Here is a 25,384-nt window from a genome sequence, read left to right on the forward strand (position 1 = left end):
CTTTGGTGTTAGTTGACATGATCATGAACTAAAAAAAAAAGTGAAAGACTCAGAATTTTGGTGTCAGCTGAGTGTGAGCTTTTAATTTCACTGGTTTTTGTTAGTTTAGGTAAAAAAAAAGTTTTAATGTCATTTTAAGCATAGGTGTTTAAAAACAATGCTAGTTTCCTTGTTTTTAAAAGGAGAAAAAAAGGTCTCAGAGAGTTGTGAAAGAAATATTAATTATAATATTTAACACTTATATTGTGCTTTATGGGACATAATCTGTTCTCAGTTGTAGCAGTGTGAATGTAAGTATAATTTGAAACAGAGAGAAATGTTGAGATTGACTTCATACTTGTACAGGATCATGCTCTTACAAGATGCTTACACCCCTTTCAGGTGAAATCTTGCACAGAAGACCAGCAAAAAGATTTAAATTACTTACTTTATACTGTAGTATCTTAAGTGGGAGTTAAATGATCCAGACACCTTTTTTTTTTTAAGTCTTCAGCACTGGTTTGCTGCTCTGAGAGCAGAATTTGTCCCCCCCCTACCAAACTCTCTGCAAAAGTCACTAAAGTATTTTTAACTGATAGATTGCAGCTTCCTCTCTCATTAGTTGCTGCTAAAAGCTATTTTAGAAAGTTTCCCAAGGAACCATGCACTTTGCAGTCCAGAAAGACAGGAGAGATGGGGAAAGTCAGATCTATCAGGTAAATGCCTACTTAGACATTTTTTAAATGAGACTATCTAATGTTAGATGAATAGATAACATTTAGTTTTGTATTTTCTGTAGTATGGGCTTTCACAAGGTATTGTATTGACAATACTGTAAGTGCATTACTTAAAAAAAAATCAAAAAATATAATTCGCATGAATGGCTAGTAGCCAATTTTCAAGCACTAATAAATTAGAACTTTTGAGAAAAAGGTGTTGAATAACTGCCTCTAGCTGGTGACTTTTTGCCATGTTTCAGTCCAGAGCAAGAAGGCGTTTGGATCTTTTTTTTCATTTTTTTTGTTTCTATTTTGGTTGTTGTTGTTGAGGCTTTTTCTGAGCTTACTTTTGGATTCTGTTGTTTTCCTGGCTGTCCTACAGTGCTCTGCAATTTGAGTTGGTGGAACTCAGTCCAGTGCCTCGTGGGCAAATGTCCACATCACCAAAACCACCCTCCAATCATGCACACTGGAGACCAGGTCCTCAGCTAAATTAAAATCAGTACAGAAAACTGTTATCATTAGAAAAAAGCCACTTCACTTTGGCTTGGGATTTGGCCTCTGCACATTGCTATTACTATTTTTTTCTGCCGGTCTCAGCAAGAGAGGCCAAGGACTGAAGAGTCATGAGAATTTGGACTTGCCCCTTAAATTCCTAGAGCCAATGCTCAGGAGCAAGACAAGCTGGAGGGCAGTGGAGGGGAAATTTCTGCTGTTGCAGGCCCTGTGTTTCTTGTTCAGTGGGCAAATTGAAGTCTTTAGTACCTTTCACCAGCACTGAATTTACTAGAAGAAATGGTATCTCTTGGCATATTTAAGATACAATATATTATACAAGCAACCCCCTTCTATTATGATTTTTTTTATTGGCGGAGTTGATGCACTTGCAAATGTGGCTTTCCTTAGTCACTCAAACTTTCTCAGTGTTACTGGAAAGATCATACTTCAGGTGTCTATTTTTTATCTAAATCAGACGCTGATGCCATCGCACAAATTAGCTCTCAAGAAATCTTTATGTTGAATGTAAGCTGAAGATGCTGGACATGCATGGCCACCACTGACAGTGGCTATCATTTCTATTTGTTTCAGGATGGAAGAAACCAGCAGGTGGTTTGCTTCTAAGTGTGTGTAAATATCAATTGAATGTAACAGTGCTTTGTTTGATTTTTCACTGTGAAATATATTTTGGAGCTAGAAAGGCTATGTTATTGAAAACAATACATAATTAAAAGAAAAACAAGTGTGCAGTGCTCCTTGAGCCATTTTTTCTACCATGTCCGTAATGTATTTCTTGTCTAATTTTCTTATTTTGCTTTTGTAAATGTAAAAAAGTTTCTGTGCTGCAGCTTTTGTGACTATTTACTGTATCTAACCACTGGTTGATTATTGACTTTTTGATGTGGAGTGCTGGTACTACAGGACAATTAACATCTCCAAATGAAAACTACAACCTGCATTTCAAAGGACAAGACTTGTTTCATTGTTGCATGATGACCTCACCTCCTTTTACCTTCACCTCCATTTCGCATATCTGGAACTCAGACTCCAGGTAATGAAACTTAAATGCTTAGTTTGGGGAGTTTTTATTTCATAGAGGAAAAATACCCAAGTTCCTCTGCCTCATTTAAGCATTTGTATTTGAAAACCCAGTGTTAAAATGGGGTGGTAGGAGAAGGGAGAGAGATGAAGGCAGGTGAGTCCAGAGTGAAATGCCAAAAAGGTGCAGTTTGGAAGTTAAATTCAGACACTGTGTTTGGTGTCTAGCTCCTCCTTTGCAGCAGCTGTCCATCGTTCCAACTAAAGAGCTGTGTCTTGCAACTACAAGGCTAAATAACAACCAAAAGTGAACAGGAACTGTCTGTGCTGATAATTTGAGATTACATTTGCAAAGATGACTCTTCCTAGACTCTCTCCATCATTAATGGCAAGTGTGAGATACCCTCCAGAAGGGAATGCAGAGCTGTTCATAGAATCAGAGAATCAACAGCCCAGGTTGGAAGGGACCTTGGACACCCATCTGGTCCAACCTTTCATGAGGAAGGGAGCCTAGATGAGATTATTTACCACCCTGTCCAATCGCATCTTGAAATCCTCCAATGATGAGGACTCTGCCGCATCCCTGGGGAGGTTGTCCCAGTGAGTGATTGTTCTCACTGTAAAAAAATTCTTTCTTATGTCAAGATAAAACCTCTCCTGGTGCAACCTGTACCTGTTCCCTTTGTCTTCTCCATGCGGGTGCTTGTGAAGAGACATCTTCTATCCTCTTTGTAGCCACCCTTTTAGTACTAGACTACTGTGATGAGGTCTCCCCTGAGCCTTCTCTTCTTCAGGGAGAAAAGACCTAACTCCTTCCATTTTTCCTCATTAGCAGATCGTCCATCCCTTTGATCATCTTCTTGGTCCTCCTTTTGACCCTCTCCAGCAGGGCCGCGTCTTTCTTGAATTGTGGGGACCAGAACTGGACACAAAGTAGAGTTTGTTAGACTCCTGCTCAAAACCTGACCTGGGAGAATCCGATCCTCTTCAGCAGTGATGAAAGAATTAGTTGCCATAATTTACATTGTCCGCGTCATTTGGTATAATTGTGGCTTTCCATAGTATTGTTATATCAATGATGGATGAAATTCTGTTTCTGCATAGCATGATAGCTTCTGCGCTTGCATATGAAGGGCTATGCAAGACCTCTGGTTAGCTCAGAGATTCATTTTTTTCTCATAAATCTCATGGACAAAAGAAATCAGTAACTAAAAATATTGAAAACCAAAATGATCAAGAACAAAATGTATTTAGCAGAGCTAGAGCTGTTGGTCTCTCATCCTCAGGTGTTCTAGAGCAGTACAGTGCCACAAGGACACTTAATCTGGAGGAAACTCTGTAATTGTCATTATTTTCACAGCATATTACCCCCACTCCTAAACTGATCAACTCCCCTTTTAAGATTCAGTAGGCTTTTGTTTTTCTCACATTCTCTTCCCACTGGAAAGTTCTTGTAAAACTTCACTCTGCTGGCAGTTAGAAACCTTTATCTGAATTCCAAATTAACATAATTCCTGGCTCATTTGTGCTCATTGTCATACTAATCTTGCCACCAGTTCCTTTCTCCCTTCCTGAAATATGAACAGCTTTATTTCAGATAAAGTCTACAGTTTATCTTTGATCATGCAGCTGAAAGATAAACCTAAAAATAATCATGCTATTAAGCTGCATTTGTTTCAGCTGTAATCTCAACATGGGCAGCAAAAACAGTGCAAAGAAGCAAATACAGACATATGCAAATCCATTGAGAACAGCAGGAAAATTAACTGGAAGCAGCATGCCAAGCACCCTGAAAAAATAAGTAACAATAAAACTAGGAGAAATTTTTCCAGTTCTTGAAAGCGTATAAACAAGTTGTGGGTTTTGAGCAGCTTTCATTCAGTCAGATCTAACGGCAGAAATGAAACCAATCTTCTCCTTTTCTGGTTTCAGTTATAATCTTGCAAGACAAGCTGTATTGCTGCTGTTTCCATTCAAAGGGATAGGACACTCATTCACTTAACATACTGCAGGAAAACAACATTCAAATAGGCAAAAATATACTGGCTGTGTCAGCTTGTGAGGTTTCAGTGCTCACGTGTCTGACACGGCTACTAAATCCCTCCTGAATCTCTCCTGTGAACCATGCAGATACCTAACTTCACATTACCTTTCCAGCCCAGACCTGCCAGAAATTAGATATAAAAATTTCAGAGTGTATAGCAAGAAAAGCATGTGAGTGACTTTAGTAAACAGTGGCAATAAAAGAAATGCAAAACCCCATTCATTTAATTGGCTTTATTTGCCTTGTTATTTGAAATTATTTTTCAGTAGTGTTTTAGAAACAATTGTTTATGGCAGAGGTTTTCAACCTGTGGTCCGTGGAGACTTCAGAGCCCATAGACTATTTCTGAAGTGCCCATGGAATATGATTAAGTAAAATAAGTTCATTCTTTGCATATAGCAATACATGCTTGTAAGGCTCCTGAAGGAGCCTTTTGTCTTACCTGTGATTATGTGAAGGCTCCCACAGATTAAAAAAAGCTTGAAAAGTACAGCCGCAAACAGCTGAGGATTTGTTACTACAAGCTATTTTCCCAGGACAATCTAGATGAGTGTTTTTTCAGCTTTTTGCACATAGTGTCATCCAGTTTTTGATGAACCTTTCAATGCCTCCCATCCAACATCCACTTTGACAAATAATGATAGAGAGGAGATAGCAAGGAAAGCATGACCACTGTTAACCAGCTATAATCAGGACTATCTATGTCCCAATATTACAGAAAGGCCAGGCTGAAAAATCGGTGTAGCCAGGTTCCTTTTTAGCTTTTTCACAGTGAGTGATTTGGTTTGAGAAGATACAGGTAGAACAGATGCTGCACCCTGGTTGAAGCTACTTCACTCACTCCTCCGTGTCCTCAACATCAACAGAAACATGCAAGCTGTGATTCCACAGCTGCCATGAAGTTCTATGAAGCCTTCTTACATGACAAAGTACAGGATCCAAATGCCAAAGGTAATCCTCATATTTTTCGTGTTCAGTGGATGTACCTTGAAAATTCGACAAATTAAGCTTTTCCTCCTTGGTTTGATTATGTGATTTCATGTTAGGACTTTCATTCGGAGATTTTCTCATGTGGGCAAGGCTTCCAGGGGAACGTAGGATGCTTAAAAACATCTGCTACATGACACTGCAGGGCAATAAATATGACCTCAGCAGAGCTATTATAGCATGGAAGGTCTCAAGGGAAGCAAGACAAGGTAGTAAGAGCAGATAGAACAGGATACATGGGACACCCCGTGGGATCCTGCTTGGCCTCCAGCTGTCAGACAAGATTAGTGTCTCCTATAGTTCCTATGTCATATCTATGAGCTCTGTGTGGATATCTAGGAAACAGAGATAAACTCACTGGTAGGATTCAGCTCCAAACCCTGATAGCTAGACTTTGATAGCTATGTGAAGGCAGTGTCTGTTGGACTCCTGAGTCTACAACTATAGAAACGTACATAATGCAAAGATACAACCGAATATCTGGTTCTACCTGATTTTCTTTCTTAGAGAGTTAAATATCAAGGGCTATGTTAAATATGTGTCCCTTTCAATATCCGGTACGTTCAGCTTTAGACACTCAGGCTCACAGGCAAAGTCCTGGAAAAGATCCTGTGCCAATAAAGAGACAGCTAAGGAGATATCCACATCACTTAACTTTAGACATCAATTTTGAAGATGTCTTCCTTTGATCTAGTTTCTCCACTTTGCCTTTGTAGTCACAAGAGAGAAAAAAACAATTTTAGAATACAAGGATCAAACACATTTTTAATGTCTACTCAAGGGTCAGATGATTCATACTTTGCAAGTATCTGTTTCTTTCCACTAGAAAGTCTAGCTGACCAGATCAGAGACAGATGTTGACACTGTGGAAGTCTACATGTTGATGACTTTTCCCATGGCAACTTTGCCCCATCACTATTGTTCTGTTTCATGCATGCTGAGAAATAATGGTCTTGAAAAGCTTGGAGGTGGCTTCTGTTGGGTAATTACCAACCAGATTTGGGGGAGGTCTTGTTCTCTCTGTCAGATTGTGTCTACCTGACCAGCACTTCTGTGTCCAGAAAGAAATCACGGTATATAGTGTACATGCAGTGAAAAACAGTTAGGATTTTACCCTCTGCTTTTAGCAGTCAGGCACATGCAACCAGTTCAGAATTGCATTTAAGAGTAATGGTAGGAAGATACGGAGTATGCGGTAGTAGTTAATGATGCTCTGATGTTAAGCTCTGTGAATATCTGTACTAAAGAGCTAAGTTCAGCTAAATACACATTGTACTTTGTGTATGAAAACACACCAGCAGAGCTTGAACAATGTTTTGAACCTCATGGTCTTTTCACCTTCTTATGATTAAAATTGCAATTTCCCATTGGCTTTCTTTTGGGGAATTCATCCATGTAAAGTATTACTGTGTGATATGACACTGTGTGATATGACACTCTTCAGTGTCTGCAATGACTTAGGCTTCTGGATATGCCTTTTCCAATGGACTTTGTGCTTGCAGAGAAGTCTCAAGAGGCCTTTGTGTACTGGTATAATTTGTAAAAACAAATATTTGTTGTATTCATTCTCTTTCCCTTGTCAATTTAGTGGCAATGCAACATGCTATAGCTCTGAGAAGAGAAGTACCAAGTTATTGGATGGAAAGCTGTATTTTGGCTTTTGACTGTGTCAAGATACAAACTTACTGGCCTGTTGGGTCTAACACTGACCTTTTTTGGTCAAAATTGATTTAATTGGTATTGGGATCTGGGGTTATTCAGCTTTGTTATGAGGTGGAAACACAGATATCAATTGCTGCTTTCTAACCCTTTTTGTGTTTTGAGAAATTGTTTTTAACATGTATACTGCTGTAGATGACACAATAAATGTATTATCATTTTGTATAAGTCTGTTCTGATATAAAATTGCACCAAAGAGAACTTTTTGTCTGTGAAATTACAGGGTAGCGTATTTCTTCCTGAAACAGAAGGATGGAGTTTTGCGGGGCTAAATGGGTTATCTTCCTTCCTCATGGGAAGGAGTCCCTGGATTCTGCTAAGCAAAGTCAGTCCTGGACCAACAAGACATGAAATTTTTGCCATTAGCGGGCCCTGCACACTCTTCCTTCACCATCAGTCAGTGAAGTTACATGGGGAAGGTGTTTAGCACACTGCATCAGTATCAAGCATGACTATGCGCTAATACTGCCAACACAAATGCAACACACTCTCCATTGCCACTAGTAGCCTCTGTGGTGCTGAGCTTTGATCCACAGGTCTTTTGGGGCCGAAATATTATTGGTTGTTGGTATATGGGTACAAACCAGGTGGTAGTGTCTGGTCGGAATGGTGGGGTTGCTAGAGCTGTTGAATTTTTATGAGGAGACTGAGCACTGAATGACTGATGGAAAGGTCCTTCCTGGTGCACTGGGACCTATCACCTTTCTTTGCCATCGTTTCTTCCTCTGGATCCTTGGACCAGTAAAGAAGCTTCCCAGTAATAAAGGAAGAGGACATACAGTGAGATGGGTGGTCTTACAGTGAAATGCAGGCCATCCTGGGAGCTCACCTGGGAAGGGAGAATTGCTGTGTGACACAAGATGGCTGATACATGCACCAAATAAATGATGACGTTAGGTGGGAGAGAAAGTAAAGCACAGATTGTACTGGGAGAAGGAATTTCCATAACATAAATCCTCAGGCCAGGGGGTTTTTTCAAAAGAAGTGTTCCCAGGTCAGCCAAAAGCAGAAGCATAATTCACTCCAACTTTGTTCCTCCCCAAAGGCAGATGAAGAGATATGGGTCAATTCCTTCATACAGACAACTTAGTAATGTTTACCACAACCGTTTCCTCAAGAAAACATTAAGAAGTAGTCAGAAATCTGAACTAACAGTCTTCTCTCAAAAATCAAAGCAGCAGGGTACCACAGACCTACATCTTAGTGGTGGTGTCTTGGAAGAGGAGCGGGGCATTAACTCAGGCTACAGGATCATGTAATGTAAATCTTTTCTTGGATGAAAAGGTTGAAATTGTATATATTCATTGGCTTCAAAACTGTATCCATAGTAAACACAATTATGACTGTCCTTTTTTTATAAAGTCTCAAATGAAATATCCAAACTGACATAATTAAAAACTCACAACAGCTGTCATTATCACTTGCATTTTATAGATGTACATCATACAAATGTGTTCATATCAATATGCTAGGCAACAAACTTAAACAACAGGAGCAAAGGTTACTTTTACAAGGAAGAGTGATAAGGGGGTCAGAATAGACAAAATGACACCTTATAGAGGACACCTGATTCATTGGAACAGGTGTGTTAAAAGCCTAATTAATAAAGGACTGATCTGAATCATGTTTATAGAAATCTGAACAATTCATCTCTGCTTTAATAATGGAACTAAAGATGAAGCACCTAAAATCAACAAAGAGGTTTCCACCAAGTCAAATGTCTCCTGGCCTAAATAATTTGACCAAGGGTAGAGCAGAATGAGGGACCGGAGCACTACTTTTTAAAGCTATACCAATATTGCAGTTCACAGAAAGCCAGCATGTACTTGAATGGTCATGGTCTCTAGCAATGCTTTCAAGTCTGAATGCAGGTTCTCCTGGGAATGGTCCTATCTTGAAGGGAACCATAGCTATTTCTAGCGTACATTGTGCGCCCTTTCTTTACTTTTGGAGAGTTTGAGGTAGAGTCCAACTCAGTCCTGAAGAAAGAGGAAGGCCACCCAAAGAAGTGATGCAAGCACAACGTTGGTTCGCTCTCTTTTGCTAGACCATACTTTGCTTCACTAGACCACACTGCTCTGTTGGCAATTCTGACCTCAGAAACATCATTGAGTGGCGTGATAACGAGCTGAGAAATGATGGGCAGGACTGAGATAATCACAGCAATCACAGCAGACTAGTTCTCAAAGGGAGGTCCCCCCAAAAAGCACAGTTTAATTGTGTATTTCACTGATGGATCCAGCCAATCTTCAAGGTTATGGTGGCAGAAGGTCTGTTCCAAATGCAGGAGGACCAGCATCTGGACAGTAATTCTAGGTCTGTAAGTTATTCTGAGCTCAAGGTACCCCAGCTGGCATAATGCATTGGGTTTGCTCTATGTTTTTCCTTAATGCACACATAATCTGCCTAATGCTCAGCTACCCCGTGTTTTTCCATGGACAAAAAAGTGCTTGGCGTCCTCTGGACTAATTTAATCTCTGTGTTCAATAGGCATGGAAGAAAAAACCCAAACAGATAATGTAACTCAGTCTTTTTTTTTTTTTTTGTGTGACTCTTGAGACAGCTTGAGATTCCTTTTAAATGGTATTGCTGCTCCATAGGTAGGTGCTTAGCAAGTTTCTCTGTATAATTCCCATTAAGTTGGCTCAAGTTGTCTCAAAACAGCCAGTAAACATTACTAATCATTACAGCAAACCTCCTCTACCACGTAACTGTTTGAAATGAAGATTAGCAATAGTACTCTTGAAAACTGGAAATTTCGGGAAACACTAACAAAGACATGACAAACATGCTGGCCCTGGGAAGAGTTAATGTAGTTCCTTTTTTGGGGGTCCTAACCTGTTGGTTCACACTAGCTCAAGGTCTGGCTTTTCACAACAAAACAAGTGGATTTTATATGCCTAAGGAGAGAGAACCAGGGCTGTGGTACTGATCTGTACCAGGTGAGAAAAGCAGCTCACATTCAGGACAAGAAATTCCCAGAAAGCTCTTGATGGTATGGAAAGCCATAAAGGATCCGACCTAGCTGTCTGTTAGGTAGTACGTTACAATGTCACAGCAACTCATCCTGCTAGGAAAGCTCAGACAGAAGTTACACCATTCTGGCACACAGATGTTTTCCTTTTTGGACTGATTTTTTCAAGCAGTGATAACTGAGTGACATAGTTGACTGGACTGTTTTCTCTGGACAAAGTCCCATGTTTGTGTATGAAGTTCAGGTATTCTTGATACTGCCATTTGCACAGTTGTTTCTTCAGTTCACTTTGAACCTACAGAAAAGCAATTTAAAAACAAAGCATCAGAAAATGAAGACTTAGTGAACATTGAAGGTAAAATATGCCAAAATATCTGCCTAACTACTTAGCCCAGATGCACAAAGGCACCCAAATCAGTCAGGATTAAGCTTTAACACATTTTTAGAAGAACTTAAACTACATCCCTCTTCACTTTTGAAAATAAACAGACTTATTTTCCAAAATTCAGAGGATGACAGGGAAGGTTTTGTCTGCAGTTTCTTTGTTTATTGTTGTAGGTCTGCTTCATAACTATTTCTACCTTTTTGTAAAATTTCTATTTTTCCTCATACTGAATCTTCTGTGCCTCCTTGCTGTGACCTGCTATGTACAATAATGGCCCATCTCCAGGCTTTCAGTTTATCCAGTTTGAAATCCCTCTTAAAGATCCCTTGCTGACTCAGAAATACTGAATCGACTTGAATACCTATTGCATTTGCGAGAGGTCTTGGGGATCCTCATAAGCATAGGCAAAACTGATTTTTTTTTTACTATCTGACACAAAACTAAGAGGTAGGTTGAACAACCCTGGAGGTCCACAGCCTGCTGTTGAAAATACTGGTACCAGGGTGAGCGGACGAGGGGAAAGTAGGTTCTGTTGCCCTACATAAAGCCCCTCACACTCCAAGCTGTAGCAGAGGGAGTGTAATTAAGTGCAGCAAACACCCAGTCGTTGTCCATGTTCACAGGAGCAATCTGCTCCTGTGGATTAATTCCTTGCTGCACCCTGTTACTTCTCTTCCCATTCAGCTTCATCTCTATCTGCTTCTCCTGTAAGGGGGGTGGCTCTCCTGAATGCCTACAAACTGACTTACAAATGCCATCCTCAACTAAGAAGATATGTCAAATTCTTCTAACCATGCAGCTGCCATCTTCTGTAGCTGTCATTAGTGCTGAACATCTATGACGGTGTTACAGTTGTAGCACCATTAGCACAAGCCCACTCCAAATTAAATGCAGAAATAAACTGTTAAGTGAAACTGTTAGTTCTTACAGGGGATGTATGTATGGACAAATGTGATTTAAGTTCTCTGAACTGAGGAATTCCTCTAGTAATTCTGTTATCTAATCCTTTATTAAGTATGGTCTCTACAGCAACGTCGAGAAAAGAGGGTGGGACATGCAGAAATACATCTTGGACATCATGGCTCCCTGAAAATCACTGGCAATATTTATCATTGAGGTGGCCCCTATTCTGCCTTTATTCTCTCTGTTAATCACACAGACATTCCAGCCCCTATGTGCAACTTCAAATATGGGCAGAACATGCCTCTGGAGGCTTCAAGACTCTAATAAATGAAAGAGGGGCTTCCGCCACCAACACAGTACTCCAGTACCATCCCAGAAAGCTCAAGGTCCTTCAACACTCTTGTGTGCAATACCAGACCTCAGTTTCATCCCATACAGATACCAGCTTGCTTGGCAACAACACAGTCTCTCACATTGTTGCAGATACTTAAAAATGAAGAAACACACACACACACAGAAAAAATAATAATTATTTTTTATGATTGCAGGGAACCATAAGAGATGCACTGCCAAGTTCTAATGAGCGGCCAATCTGCTCCAGAAGCAGTTATTGTTAAGCAGTATGGACTCAAGCCAACCCATACCACTTAATCTTGGTGCCAGAGATCTCTGCCTGTCCCTTTTTAACACCTAGTAGATTTGTGTGGTGTGAGATACAATATGAGAGCTATTTAAAGGCTGTTGGCAAGGAGTCTATGCAGACGGAAGGCAGGTGGGAAGTAGAGTATTCTGTATTTACAGGTAGTCTTGAAGGCACTCTCTCAGAACAGCACTAGAATGGTCATTACAGATTGTTTTCCTACGTAAAAAACATATTTTAGGCATTATACATCCTTGGGTAGGATTAATTTCACCTACATTTAGCCATCCCTATGAGAAGTGTCCAGTCTAAGCTCATGGGGAGACTGAGGCACCATTCTTCTCATTTAACCTACACACTTTTCTAAGGATGAGATGTGTTTTTACATTTTCTCATGGATTTTGATTCATTCTGCTCTTTTGGGAAAAGTGCAAGCAAATCTAGTTAGGTTTTAAAACTATAGACTCTCTAAAATGTACTACAGGGTATTTATCCAAATTCTAACAATGTTACAAAAAAAGGAAAGAAAGTGTTTGAACAAAACTACTGAAAATGTACACGATGCCCTGGAAAAGGGAAATGGAAAGGGAAATTGAAAAAGAAAGGGAAAGGGAAAAGGAAAGGGAAAGGGAAAGAGAAAGGAAAAGGGAAGAAACCCACTAGGAGAAAATAAACCTAAAGAAATAAGGAGTGCTACAAGCTTTCTATTGAGACATCATCATGATAGCTATCAGACATAAAGCAGGAAAAATGTTCCCTGACAGGAAAGTCACCAACCATTTGTAAAGGGTCATTGCTTCAAAGCTTATTTTGTGTCCTTCTGACAGATCTATATGAATACAAATAAAATCAACAAAGGTACCAAGGGAAAAAAAAAAAGATACCAGTATTTCATGCTTGCAGGAGCAGATCAAAGCACAGATCTGTTCTGGAAATAGGAAAAAAAAAAAGAAAACCAAGAGGAGCCCATGAGTTTAAAAGGTTTTGGTAATCTTATGTACTTGCTACTCACCTCTGCATTTGAGAAGCAATATAGAAGAGCAACAAGAAAACCCTAGGGCAGGGAGGGTAGTGAGAAAAAAGACAACCATCAGGATTTAAAGCATAGAATCAGAGAAAGACACCAGGTTTCATTCAAAATTTGAGTAAGGCAGCAAAAAATACATATTTTCTATTGTTCCATTGGAATTTACGTGATGTGTCACTATTTATTGGGTTTTCATAATAGGATTAAATTCCTTAATGGACTGGTGACATTATATTTTGCCCTTGTATGGAGACACTAAGGACCAACTTACTGTTTACTGTATCCTACAAACAAGTTCTCCCTCAGATAAGGTAGTAGGGGCTTCTGTCTTGTTCTAGTCTATTATTTACAGTAGTGGGTAAACCAGGTGAGGACCTGCCCGTGTTTTACATCTTTACTGCTAAACTCTCTTCTTTCACTCACGAGAGGATGGCCGCGTTCAGCCAATAACCTACTGGGAAAGGTCTTGGGGTCATATTCACCCAGAACTAGTCAGGCTTTGTTTGGAGGAGAATTAGTCAGATGGGAGCCAAGCCATTTCACAGACTGTACTAAAAAAGGCAAACACTGGACAGTGCCAGACTATATCTGTATTAGTAAACTGAACAAAGCACAGCTCTGAATACTGGGCTTTGCTTCTCTAGGCTGTTAAAATGTCAGCATGGTCCATGACACAGTTTTGGCTTGGGCCAGCAAGTATTTTCCCAGAGTCTGGCCATGGTTGAGAGGTAAACATAGAATGGGGATCATTTTCAGCACATATCAATGTGGACAAGCTGTTCTGGGGTACAGGGCAAAGGGGAAGGAAAAAGACCTGAGCTAGATATTACAATGTGTACCATACCCAGGCCCTGGCCCTCTCAAATCCAGGATATTGTTCTGAACAGTGGTATGGCAAAATAAAAGAAACAAAGAAGTATTAACATGTTGGACTCACTACTGCTAAAGGGTAAGGGCAGAACAGGTTGTTACATATTATCCTTATTTTTTCATTCCTGTTATCATCACCTTTATTATATGTTGAATTAGTTCCAATCAGTTCACCTTAATCCATAGACTGGTCTTCACGGCTCTCTGTCATTCTTATTCAATAAAGGTAGATATTGTATTTTTTTTGGGTGATTATTAATATGAAGTCTGAGTCAGAACTCAAAAGTAGTGTGAGATTTCAAATGTAAGATAAGGGAACCAACAACCGAAAGAGCTTGTGAAAGAGTAAGATGGAAAGTGTGCATTGAATTTAGCTACATTATTAACAGCTAATAAAGCAACCTAAAAAGCACCTAAACACCTCTAAAAAGCAACCTAAAATATAAAACTCCTGAGAGTGTGGTGTTTCAGATTAAACCTCTTAGGACTGATAAACATTTTGTCCAGCTTACCTGAAAAGAACCCAAGCCCAGCTCAATATAAAGGCGAGCTTCCAGACCAGTGCTTTCTGGGAAAAACGCAAATACAATGTAGTGCACTCCGAAGAGGGGGATTAAGAGTAACGTGGATTTAGCAAGTCTCCTGGCAAACCAAGAATTAAAGAACAATGCACTGTTAGGAAGATGGAATTACTGACAGCAATTGTATGTTGGAATAAATTTTAACAGAGGACAGCTCTGTAATGGAGGCAACTATATCCAATGAAGTCAAGGAAAGATTACTTTCTATCACTCCCATCAACACCTGGTGAACAAAGATGAACAAATCAGCACGCAGGTTTTCTGGATTGACATTTAAAGTTTCTTCTCCCTGCTATACATGCAAAAACAAGGGCACAAAACTAAGTCCTCCCATCTACTCTCCTGAGACTGATCTCAATCCCATGTCGGTATCCCCCATAGAAATGTCTCAACTTCCAAAATTGTCAATGGAGATGTAATCATCGCTGTCCACAGGACTTGCATCAGTTGCTTAAACAGTGGTGTGAGAGCCTCTGGTACTATTCTAGGCTATTCTGCTTGGCCTTCAGCTCACTCCAGAAGGGCACAGGTTTACGCTAGGTCCTGTGCCATAACTAACATTCATGCCTATGGATCTTAGGATGAGTTAAATAGCTCGCTAGAGTCCTTTGACTGCATTGTTGAGATCCCTATGGATTGTGAAGGGAATCGTAAACAGGAAGGACTAGGTTCAGTTACCAGAACATCAGCATCATGTTACGGCTAAGAATTTAAAGGAAATTATCTTCATCTTTCTCTATGTGGCCATTTGTGTGGAAAGGACTGAGAGAAAAGTGGATGAATCACCTGACATTTAGTGTTTACACTTTCAAGCTGGGTCCTTTTGGAGTTGTAATACTTCATATTTTACTTTTCTTATTGTCCCCAACATATTCACCCCACCTTTCTCTCCCTGAAGAAAGAGAGGGATGTGATATTTTGGATTAAAAGGAAAGTTTATGTTGTTATTTCTTCCTGGGATTTCTCCTTCTGTTAGTAAGGAGTAGAACATTTTGTGCTACTGCCCATAAAGCTTTTCGTATAGCAACTCGAATGGGTCAATATCAAGAGACCCAGAAATACTTACACAAAGTGGCTTGAATGGCTCCCGCCTCCCTCTTGAGATTTCAATTTATGGACTAAAATTCTGATCACATTAATAAATATAATAAAGTTAATCTGAAAAAAACAATACAAAATCTGTAAACTTACTGCAAATCACATTGTATCTTCAGTTGATGCAAATTAACTAAAAATCTCCAGTCATAGGAACTGCACGGCTATAAACCAGTGCAGATCTGCTCTCAGATCAAATCAATAGCATTAGAAATAGTATTCATTTTCCCAACCCATATATAGTTATACATAAAGATATGCTGAAAGTTATGTTGAATTAATATAAACCTACATATCTCAATATCAGTTTATGTTTGATATTAACTCCTTGTAGTTGTTGTCAGCACCTAGCAGGTCTTATGTGATCTAAATAGTCCCCCCTGCTCCCTTCAATGTTTATGACAGGGATTATAACAGATACAGACCTAAATGACACACTGTTTCTTCCCTAAATGTAGTTGGAATAAATGAGTGCATAAGGGAGATTTTTTTTGTCTTAAGTTTACATCTTAAGAACTCATTTTAAAAATATACTAGATAAAATGATCTAGATGTATTTCTTTTATTAAACCAGCTTCATATTATCTAAGAATATTGCCAGTACGGATTGCCTTTCTTCAGAAGGAAGATATCTCTGTATCTTACAGAGATACAGACACAACTGTGGTGTGTAGAATGCAGGTGTCAAGATGATTCCATTATGTCCTAGCATGACTCTAGAAAACACAGGATTTATCCTTTAGGTTGTGATTTAGGGTGGTTTGGGAGTGGGAGGGAACCAACAAAACCAACGACAGAACCACATGCTATACAATTATTTCCAGCTATTTGAAATTCAATACCATAGTATATGCTATTGCTTTTCTCCCAGCTTAGTGAAAGGTGACACTAACTTAGCTTTCATATTTCAAAAGGTACTCAAGAAAAAATGAAAAAACCCATACTAATACAGTTAGCAGAATGGGGCCTTTGATGATCCATAGCACCACTCCGTTTTCATCATCATCCCAACATCTGAAAGAGCAAACAAAACCTGTCATGTTGTCTGTCCCATGTGAGCTTTCCACAACACATGCAAGTATTTCTGTCACGTAATAAGAAAGTGATAGACACGAAGTTTTAAGTCACTATTTAAAGGCCCCTGCCAGTACTGGTACCCTGATACCTCTCTAAAAGTTTCTGTGCAGCCCAATATAAAGGAAGTTTATTCACTAAGGGGCAAGAGTTGAAGAATCAAAGCAAAGGCAAGAAATGCACATTTCTATTTTCAGACTTCTTTCTTGCTCTTCCTTTGAAAAAAATGACTATTTTACAGACTACAGATCAGAGACTAAACTACTGTGCATCCACAGATGTAATGGCTTTGGGGTCATGTGGAAATAGGCAAGAAAATTCTAAAGCCCTAGTAAAGGTAACTTTGAAGGGAGAAGAGCAGAATGGGCTTTTGGTCCCTGTTTTGAGGCTGTTCAGGTATCAATAACATCAGTAACAGTCCAGTTTAACTCCCTCCAGCCAAATGCCATACATGTTAGGTCATATCATGCTCCCTGTTCCTGTATTTTCCCTTCCAGTTTTGTGACACGGGATATTTGGCTGCATAACAATAAAGCCTACAGATGATGTCTTACCCCAGCATATCTGAGCGTAAGGTGTATCTTTGCAATGCAAGCAATGTGAACTCATCCCAGCTGTGTCTGAAGAACTTGGGTTTCCCATTTACTAGGTTATTAGGTAAAGGATGAGCGGTTCTGATACTGTAGTTTGTTTATATCTAAATTAGAAGAGCAACCAAATGAATGGAGGATCTGCAACGAGATTCATCTGACTGCATAGATGGCTTCACTGGATCTATTCAACTACATTTTCTTTGCAGTCAGAGACATCAATATAGCAGGACACAGTTAATCTCATCTTAATGTGGACATCTAAAATACATCAGAGAAGTAAACTGAGCAGATAGGCACTTTGCTGGAAGGGCACCCCAAGTTCAGACACTTTTCAGCCCCCTCTTTAAGCCTGTGAGAACTTGTCAGAGCTCTTGTTACTTGTTTAGTAAACAACCATCTGCTTTCTACCTGGCTCTCATATTGAAAGATAAAAGTAAAAAAGTTAAAATAAAAAAAGAATCAAAGAACTGAATAGAAATGAAAGAAGAAACTACTTATCAGGACATAATGTGTTTGTTTGGGAAGTACTTACTTGAAGAGATTAGGGGTAGTAATTTAGAGCTGATTTTATACAGAAGCAGTGATTTTCTTAAAATATATTTTTTTCAAGGACTGGGCATTAGAAAACTAAATGAAATTTCAATACTTACTATGATATTTCCAGATTTTATTACCCCATATATGCACATCAAAATCAGAAGACTTAAAACTGTTTTCTCACTTGCTTATGAAGTGTAAAGATTAGAGACACGACTTTGGAACAATTCTTTTCCTTTCCTTTCTTTTCTTTTCCTTTCTTTTCTTTTCCTTTCTTTTCCTTTCCTTTCTTTTCCTTTCCTTTCTTTTCCTTTCTTTTCTTTATATCTATTTTTCCCCACCAGAAAATCAAAATACAATACAAACTAGGACATCCTTGGCTTCCTTATCCAAGCTCTGACTTACCCAGTATTTTGTCGATGGATTCTTGTGAGGACCCAAGCAAACATCACAGCAGTGGGAGCTCCTGGACAAATCAACATGGAACACAATATAATTGTTTTGAATACCATGTCCCATGGAAACTTTATTCCAAGAAGGTTCATAGTGCAGTAGATTGGATATACATTAAAGGTCAAACAACGGGTCAGACAAACTAAATGACTTTATGAAAGAAATTAACTTGCAGTTCAGAGAAAAAAAAAACACAGGAGAATGAAATCAAAACAAAGGAGATTAGGGGATGCTGTGAAACTGTGTTTTCAAAAATAACAGCTAAGAATTACTTGAAGGTTTGGATGTGAATTATGAGCACTTGTGAAGCTGGAGGAATCACTGATTTAGCTAGGGGTCTTTTCTCTTGTGAATTGTGGCCAGCATACAACTCTTTGTACACTATCTGGAAAAGTTCATGTTTTTGTCCTGAGAAGTCTCTACTAATCACTCTAGACCCATCAGTTGACAAGCATTCCATGAAAATTTAGCTAAATCCAGGAACTGGTGATTTCTAGCCTCACTTTATCACTGCCTATCCTTCTACATTTATGACTGAATAGTTATTTCCTTTTTTATTCTTTCAAGCAGGCATATAAACTAGCAATTGCTTTTCTCTCCTTCTGTGGAACTGAATTTCCAAAGACTAAGTGACTTTCAAAGCTGCCACAAAAAAGACTCTGATCTGAAGAAGGTGACATATTTACTGATAAATCTATAGAAATATAGGCAATATTTTTCTAAGTATCACTTGAGATCTGTAGATAAGGCCCAGAAGTTGTCCTTCCTAATTTTGGACCTTTGTTCAAGGCCTTTAAGCTGGGACCATATTCAGTTCAATTTCTCTTTTTAATTAATGAAGAGAAATATTCACATCCATATCACCTAAGATCTGAGTTGCTCCGAGTTGTCTCTCAGCTTCCATTGTTTATAGAAGGAGATGAGGATTACTACATTATTAACTGAGGTGTTTCCTTTGTTATCTCAAGTTAGTTGGGATTAATCAAGCTCTAAGCATCTAGTTTCAGGCAATCATAATTGGAATAGCTCCTAATCAACATCCTCTTTATAAAATTCAGACTTTTAAATTTAATTACATAAAAAAAGTCTGAGAATCTGAAGATGAAGGATAAATTACTATTTACTTCAGAATAATTTGGATTTCACTCCAAAGTAAAAAAAAATGTTAATGTAACTGCTCAGTTTGGGTGCCTCTATTTTAGAATAGCCAAGGTGAGGTACCAGAATACCTGAGAGTCACAATAAACAATTCTCTGCAGTGAAAGAAATTTTATAATATGGCAATATCAGAGATAATTTTAATTGCTGTAAAAACTCAAAAGATTCCTTAAAGCCAGAAGGTCTCTGAAGAAAAAAAAAAAAAAATATTGTTTGATTTTAGGCCTGAACTCACGTGATTTAGGATTAATCTATCTAATTCTGCTTACTAAAAGCAAAATGTCAACTTCAAGTTAGTCACCCAAACTTCTTTAGTCAGTGGAGGAAGGCAACAAGTTTCCAGGATGTTATCCAGCCACATTACTCATCTTCTTGAGGACTGGATTAATCACCACTCATGCATACCTCACTCTACTGACTGCAGGAGAAACCTGAAGAGCTAGTTTAGATTAGATGGCTAACTTATAAATGACTGTAGTTGCATGAAATTACTTCCAATCATGAAGATGAGTGCTACAGACTTTCAAGTAGACATATCATAGTGCTTCTAGTAATCCATCCTATCCTCTCCTTCAAAGTTTTGAATGGTATAAATATCTAACAAGATAAGAAGAAAGATAGTGTAATGGAAGGGTTTCGACATAGTAGCACAGGATGAATGGGCAACATTAATCAGAAAGGTGGCACCTTTGATAGGCACTGTTTATCTCAGAACAAATACTTTTTCTAGTTCTGAATGTAAATGGAAATACAAATTAACACAAAGAGAAAAAGAATACTAACCCCAGCCAGTAAATATGAACCACCATACATACTGCTTGTCCGAAACAAAGGTCAGCAAAAGCAGGGTTTGCAGGTATATCCCTTCTATAAGAAGCCAGAAGAAATTGGCTAAAATACTGAACTGGAAGAATGCCACAGCAGCCTTACAAGCAACCTGGAAGTGCAGAGGAAGAAAAAGCTATTAGGTCTGTTTTCTCTACAAGTATAGGCAAAATTCAATGTTACCACACAAGAATGAAGAAATTATTACAAGATTTCTGTATGTTTGGGATTCCATAATTTCAACTGACTTGACTTCAGTTTCTTGAAAGGGAAACATTGGCCCTCTCTTATAGATGAAATCCTTTACTGATAGAAATTGCTACAGCTTCCTTAGCGTCAACAGACCTGGATCTTATATATCAAAGCTGAATGTAGCCATAGCACTTGGTCTTTGGGTTTGTGTAGGATTGTTTATTTTAAGAGATTTCAGTTCTGGCAAACTAAAGAGAAGTGGGATTAAGAAATCTCCATATTCTCTTCTGGTAAAGAATTAAATGTTAAAGAGAAAGGGGAAGTTTAGTACCGTTGACAGTAGGCAGTGGTCCATAGTTTCATCTGCAAACAAAACAGCATCTTTGGTGAAAACAGCAATTGCTCTCAGGATAAAGGAGACAAACAGGTGCATATGGATGTAATTCCGTGTGCAGTGGAATTTTCTGACGTGGAAAGAGAAAATAAAAATTGTTCTTCAAGAGAAATTTCTTATGGTCTCATCAAAGCTCAAACAGGAATACGCATGACTGCAGACACCTTCCAAAGCAAATAAATGATCTGTCGCTATTTGAAAGGGAGCTAGACATAAGGGAGCAGAGCAGTTTTTATCTGTTTAAGCTAATAAAAGAGCTAGTAAAATTGTCCTTGAATTACCACACATTTAAAGGAGATGTCAGAAGCGGAGAGTAACACTGGGACTCTGGGGCTGTATTACAAGAATGCCTTTTAATTATTCTAAATAACATTTTTTGCCCCTTTCTGCCCAGAGGAGAAGAAAATATTGAATGTGTGTCAGTCATGTGTGGGATGGCTGCCAGAGAAGTAGCTGCCTTACCCCAGACTGCATTCGTTTTATGAGGAGCGCCTAAGGGAACTGGGGTTGTTTAATCTGGAGAAAAGGAGGTTGAGGGGAGACCTGATCGCTCTCTACAACTACCTGAAAGGAGGTTGTAGTGAGGTGGGTGCTGGTCTCTTCTCCCAAGTAGCAAGTGGTAGGACAAGAGGAAATGGTTTCAAGTTGCCCCAGGGAAGATTTAGATTGGAAAATTAGGAAAAAAAAAATTCACAGAAAGGGTTATGAAGCATTGGAACAGGCTGCCCAGGGAAGTGGTGGAGTCACCATCCCTGGAGGTATTTAAAAGACCTGTAGATGTGGCACTTAGGGACATGGTTCAGTGGTGGACTTGGCAGTGTTAGGTTTGCGGTTGGAGTCGATGATCTTAAGGGCCTTTTCCAACCTAAATGATTCTAAGATTCTATTCCCCTAGATTGCCTGTCCATAGTTTTACCTTGTGCTGAAGGAATCTCCTTCAAGATTTGGACACCCTGCTTGGTTCTGGGATCCTAGAAGTGATACTACATTTAAGATTGCCAATCTATTCCAGTTAGGAAACTGCTTCTATGCTCTGCATTCCTGTCCACAAAGTTTAAGGCTTTTGTCCAAGTCCATTAGAGCCAATCAAAACAAGGGTCCATTTCTTAATATCCAACATCTTCAAACATGACTTTTAAATCTCTTTCTATAGCTCCCAATTATGGAAACAATGGTCTTCCACAGTTTAGAATTACTGCTGGTTCAGGGGCATGAGCTACTCAGTTTCTGCAGAGTATGTCCTGCTATGCACTGGACGAATAGTTATCTTATGTTAATAGTGAACAGGTTGGAGCATTTCCACTGTATGGTGTCGTTAAAGAGGCTAAGACAGACTGCCCAACCAGCTTGATTATTTTAATATCTGCAGGGAAATGCAACTACATGAATAGGGGATTCATTGCCATCAATGGTGTTATGTCTGAGGAGGATTTGAAAATAATAATAAAAAATCCCACAAAACAAAAACACAGAAGATTTGAGAGAAATTAGCATGAGGCTGTCTTAAGACATCCTGAAAAAAGACCTTTTTTTTTTTTTTACCTGAAGGCAGCAAAGACAATTAGAGCTGTAATGAGTGAAGTCACTGATGCTGCATAGCCAGCAGTGTAGACACGCCAAAATGCAGAGTAATATGATTTCTATAAGAAAAAGAGAACACAGACCAATGCTGGTGGTTATGCAGCATGCATGCTGGTGTGCTTATTCCACTAAGATTCGTTTTCCCTTACTAGTCAGTCCTATCACTTATGCGTTGCTTTGCATGCTTAAGATCTCCTTCAGGTTTTTCCCTCCATCGCAACACACATTTTTTTTCTTTTGAATCCTACTTAACCTTACATGAGACAGGTTTCACAGCCCACAGGCTCATCTGCAACGTTCATCCCTTTCAGCATTTTCAACAGGAAAATATATTAACTTTGTTAAGTAACTACATTTTCTCCTATAGGTACATAAAGCCTCTAGGGCACTGAAGCCTGCTGATGGGTGATTTGTGAATCTGTCACTTTACACCTGGGCCAGATTCGATAAGTATTGGTTTTCATCAACAGCTATAGCTAAAAGAGAAATAAAACTTGCATTTTGCAGGTGAGGAAAATGAAACACTGTGAAAGAGTCACATCATATTGTGGAGGTAAGAAAGTTAAAGCCAAGAAAATAACCTCACAGTCTTTAATTCTTTGGACTAAGTGTTCATTCAGTTGTATACCGTAACACAGTAAATTCTTTATAGTTAGTTTGTTTTGCATTTAAACATCCTATGTCCTAAGAAAAATGAAGCACATTTATGTTGCTTTATCCATGCAAATTTTATTCTGATTCACTACAAGATCACCTAATTATTTAAAATCCCAAGAAACTAAATTCTCTGAACCCAGACAAATTTCCTCCTTGAAAATGCAAATGGACATTTTGTTCTCTAATTGATCCAAACTCCGTTTATCCAAAAGGCAACAATTCTGAGTTGAGACAATTAGCAAGTTTAAGTAGATCCATAAATAAATCATGCAACTCTGACAACCTAGGAATCATCCTGGTGTTTTGGAAATAGTCCTAATCTTTTATACAGTCTTTTCAAAACACAGGTGAAAATTAGAAAATAGGTTCTTCAACCGAACAACGAAGTATTTTGATGCATTTTATCTATTTCTGTAGGGTAGCTAAAAAACCCCACTATATGCAGAAGATAACATAAGTCCTCAGTGCAGGTACAAAATACAAAATGAGTGGTTCTCTTAGAATGTAAGTGGGATTCTTCTTACTTACTTGCCTATGTTTACAATGCAGTAGAGCTTACTGATCTCATCTTCCTTTTATAGACCTTGTGGGTTTGACTGGAATAACAAACCAAACACAACCGCAGCACAGACGTGAGCTCTGCCCTCAAATCTTCCATAATGTTAAAATGCAAATATAGTCCCTTGCTTGATTTCAGCCTAGGACAGCTACAAATTACGCCTGATTTAACACAAGCCAAGAACTGCTTGGAGAAAGCCACCCTGGAGAGTAAGAGAACTTAGCTTTGTGGGCGAGAGCCACGCCATGGCAGCTAGCCCCAGGGCTGGAGAACTGTGCTCCAGCATATATGCCACCTTATGAGTCTTACATCCCTTCTGGACTGTTTGCATGGTTTCCAGCGTCTTTCCAGAAGTTTTTTAAGCATTTACCTTTCTAGCTTCCCCACGCTGTAAAGAAGGGCAAATGTTCTTAGTTTACAGGTGGGGAATTGAGCTCCAGATATCTATACTGCCTGTTACAGCTGTGCTTCAATTTCTAAGCTCATGGAGCCAAATGGCTGAAACCAATTTTGTCTACACTTCCTAAAGATTTAGATACCTGAACTAGTACTTCTGTGCTTGAGCTTGCCTGCCTGGACAACCAAATGGTTTACTCCAGATAGTATCCAGAGTGTTACTGATGCCAACCCTCATCGCCGTTCTGTGTCGTGCTTTGGCCTGTGGCAAATGACTTTTTTCTACTGTTGAGTCATGACTCCACACTCAGAACAAGCTATATGGGTTAGTCTTCTCTTTCAGAGACTGGAGAGAGTCCATTGCTTCTATCAAAATACCACAATAGGAGAAACCAGTGATGTGCCCCATTTTGCATTTGTGCAAGATATATGAGCCTCGTCCAATACAGACTGGAGATGAGGGGATGGAGACACCCCTATTCTCTCTTGCTAAAACTATCCCATTTAGCAAAGGTCAGAACTCAAAGGCAGAGGCAGCGAACACATCTGTTAATCAACAACCTTCAGCCAAAGTTCACCACTGAGGCACTGCCATCACCAATGAAGTGTGAGGCATTCCTATCCTGGGGCCAAGTACGATGATGAGGAACATGGAAATTTTAATCATATGAAAATGTGGGGAGGCAAAGAAATGCTGCTGGAGCTTCACTGAGTACCAATGATGATCATCAGATAAAAAAAAAAATAAAGTTCACTTCCTGCTCCACTTAACCCAAGATAAAGTGTGGAAATACTCAAAGGCATCCAAGAGTTCCCTCTTAAAGCTGTGTACTCAATGGCATCCGAGATTTCCCTCCTAAAGACGTGCGTTGACCACCATGCTATAAAGTTATGGAAACTTTTTCTCTGACACAGTAACATCTGGAAAAAACCCCAAGAGGGATCCAAAGGAATTTTCCCTGAAAAATTGCCCCCCAGAGAGATTGGTAGGGCTTCCTTTGGAGATGGATACATGATGAGGATTCAAATCACCTGTCAGAGAACCAAAATCTTTGTTAGGCAGGACAGCTGAACAATCGTGAGTCTACTGATTAACACCAAGAGGAGACAATTAGATGGAGAGGAAAGTGCTACCTGCTACTTCCTTGCTTTATATTAAGCCTGGTTTGTTAAACAGGCTCTAAATATACCTAAAAGGTTTGAGGTTAGCACTGAAGTTGGGTAATTACTGGATTCTGGCAGGGCTCAGATGTGTGGGAGCATCCATCTACTCAGCCCACCAGAAAGGGTGCTCCGGAGATGTCCACAAGCGGGAAATAAAAACTCACCTGATCCTCAGGCCCTTTACTGGAACCTTCATCAAATCCACAGGCAGTGCTGTATGGTGGGAATGGTTCTGACCAATATGCCTCCTGTGTACAGTTTCTCTGAAGGAAGCCTTTAATGGTAAAATATATCAGAGAATGAATTAGCGGGGGGGACGGACATGCACGGTTCTTTAAGTTT

General features: G+C 39.2%; 1 protein-coding gene across 1 annotated transcript in view; it reads right to left on the minus strand.

The window, feature by feature from the left end:
- Positions 1–10,064: 10,064 nt before the first annotated feature.
- LOC126037772 (vasoactive intestinal polypeptide receptor 1-like) overlaps positions 10,065–25,384 on the minus strand; it is a 29,546-nt gene continuing 14,226 nt past the window's right edge. The window contains exons 4-13 of the mRNA XM_049798510.1: positions 25,207–25,316; positions 22,228–22,325; positions 20,623–20,755; positions 20,058–20,211; positions 18,069–18,129; positions 16,404–16,473; positions 15,431–15,522; positions 14,296–14,425; positions 12,899–12,940; positions 10,065–10,253 (exon numbers count right to left, since the gene is read on the minus strand). Coding sequence (XP_049654467.1) covers positions 10,065–10,253; positions 12,899–12,940; positions 14,296–14,425; positions 15,431–15,522; positions 16,404–16,473; positions 18,069–18,129; positions 20,058–20,211; positions 20,623–20,755; positions 22,228–22,325; positions 25,207–25,316 — 1,079 coding nt within the window. The remainder of the gene's footprint in view (positions 10,254–12,898; positions 12,941–14,295; positions 14,426–15,430; positions 15,523–16,403; positions 16,474–18,068; positions 18,130–20,057; positions 20,212–20,622; positions 20,756–22,227; positions 22,326–25,206; positions 25,317–25,384) is intronic.

Source organism: Accipiter gentilis, chromosome 4 (genome assembly GCF_929443795.1).
Source record: "Accipiter gentilis chromosome 4, bAccGen1.1, whole genome shotgun sequence".
NCBI lineage: Eukaryota > Metazoa > Chordata > Aves > Accipitriformes > Accipitridae > Astur > Astur gentilis.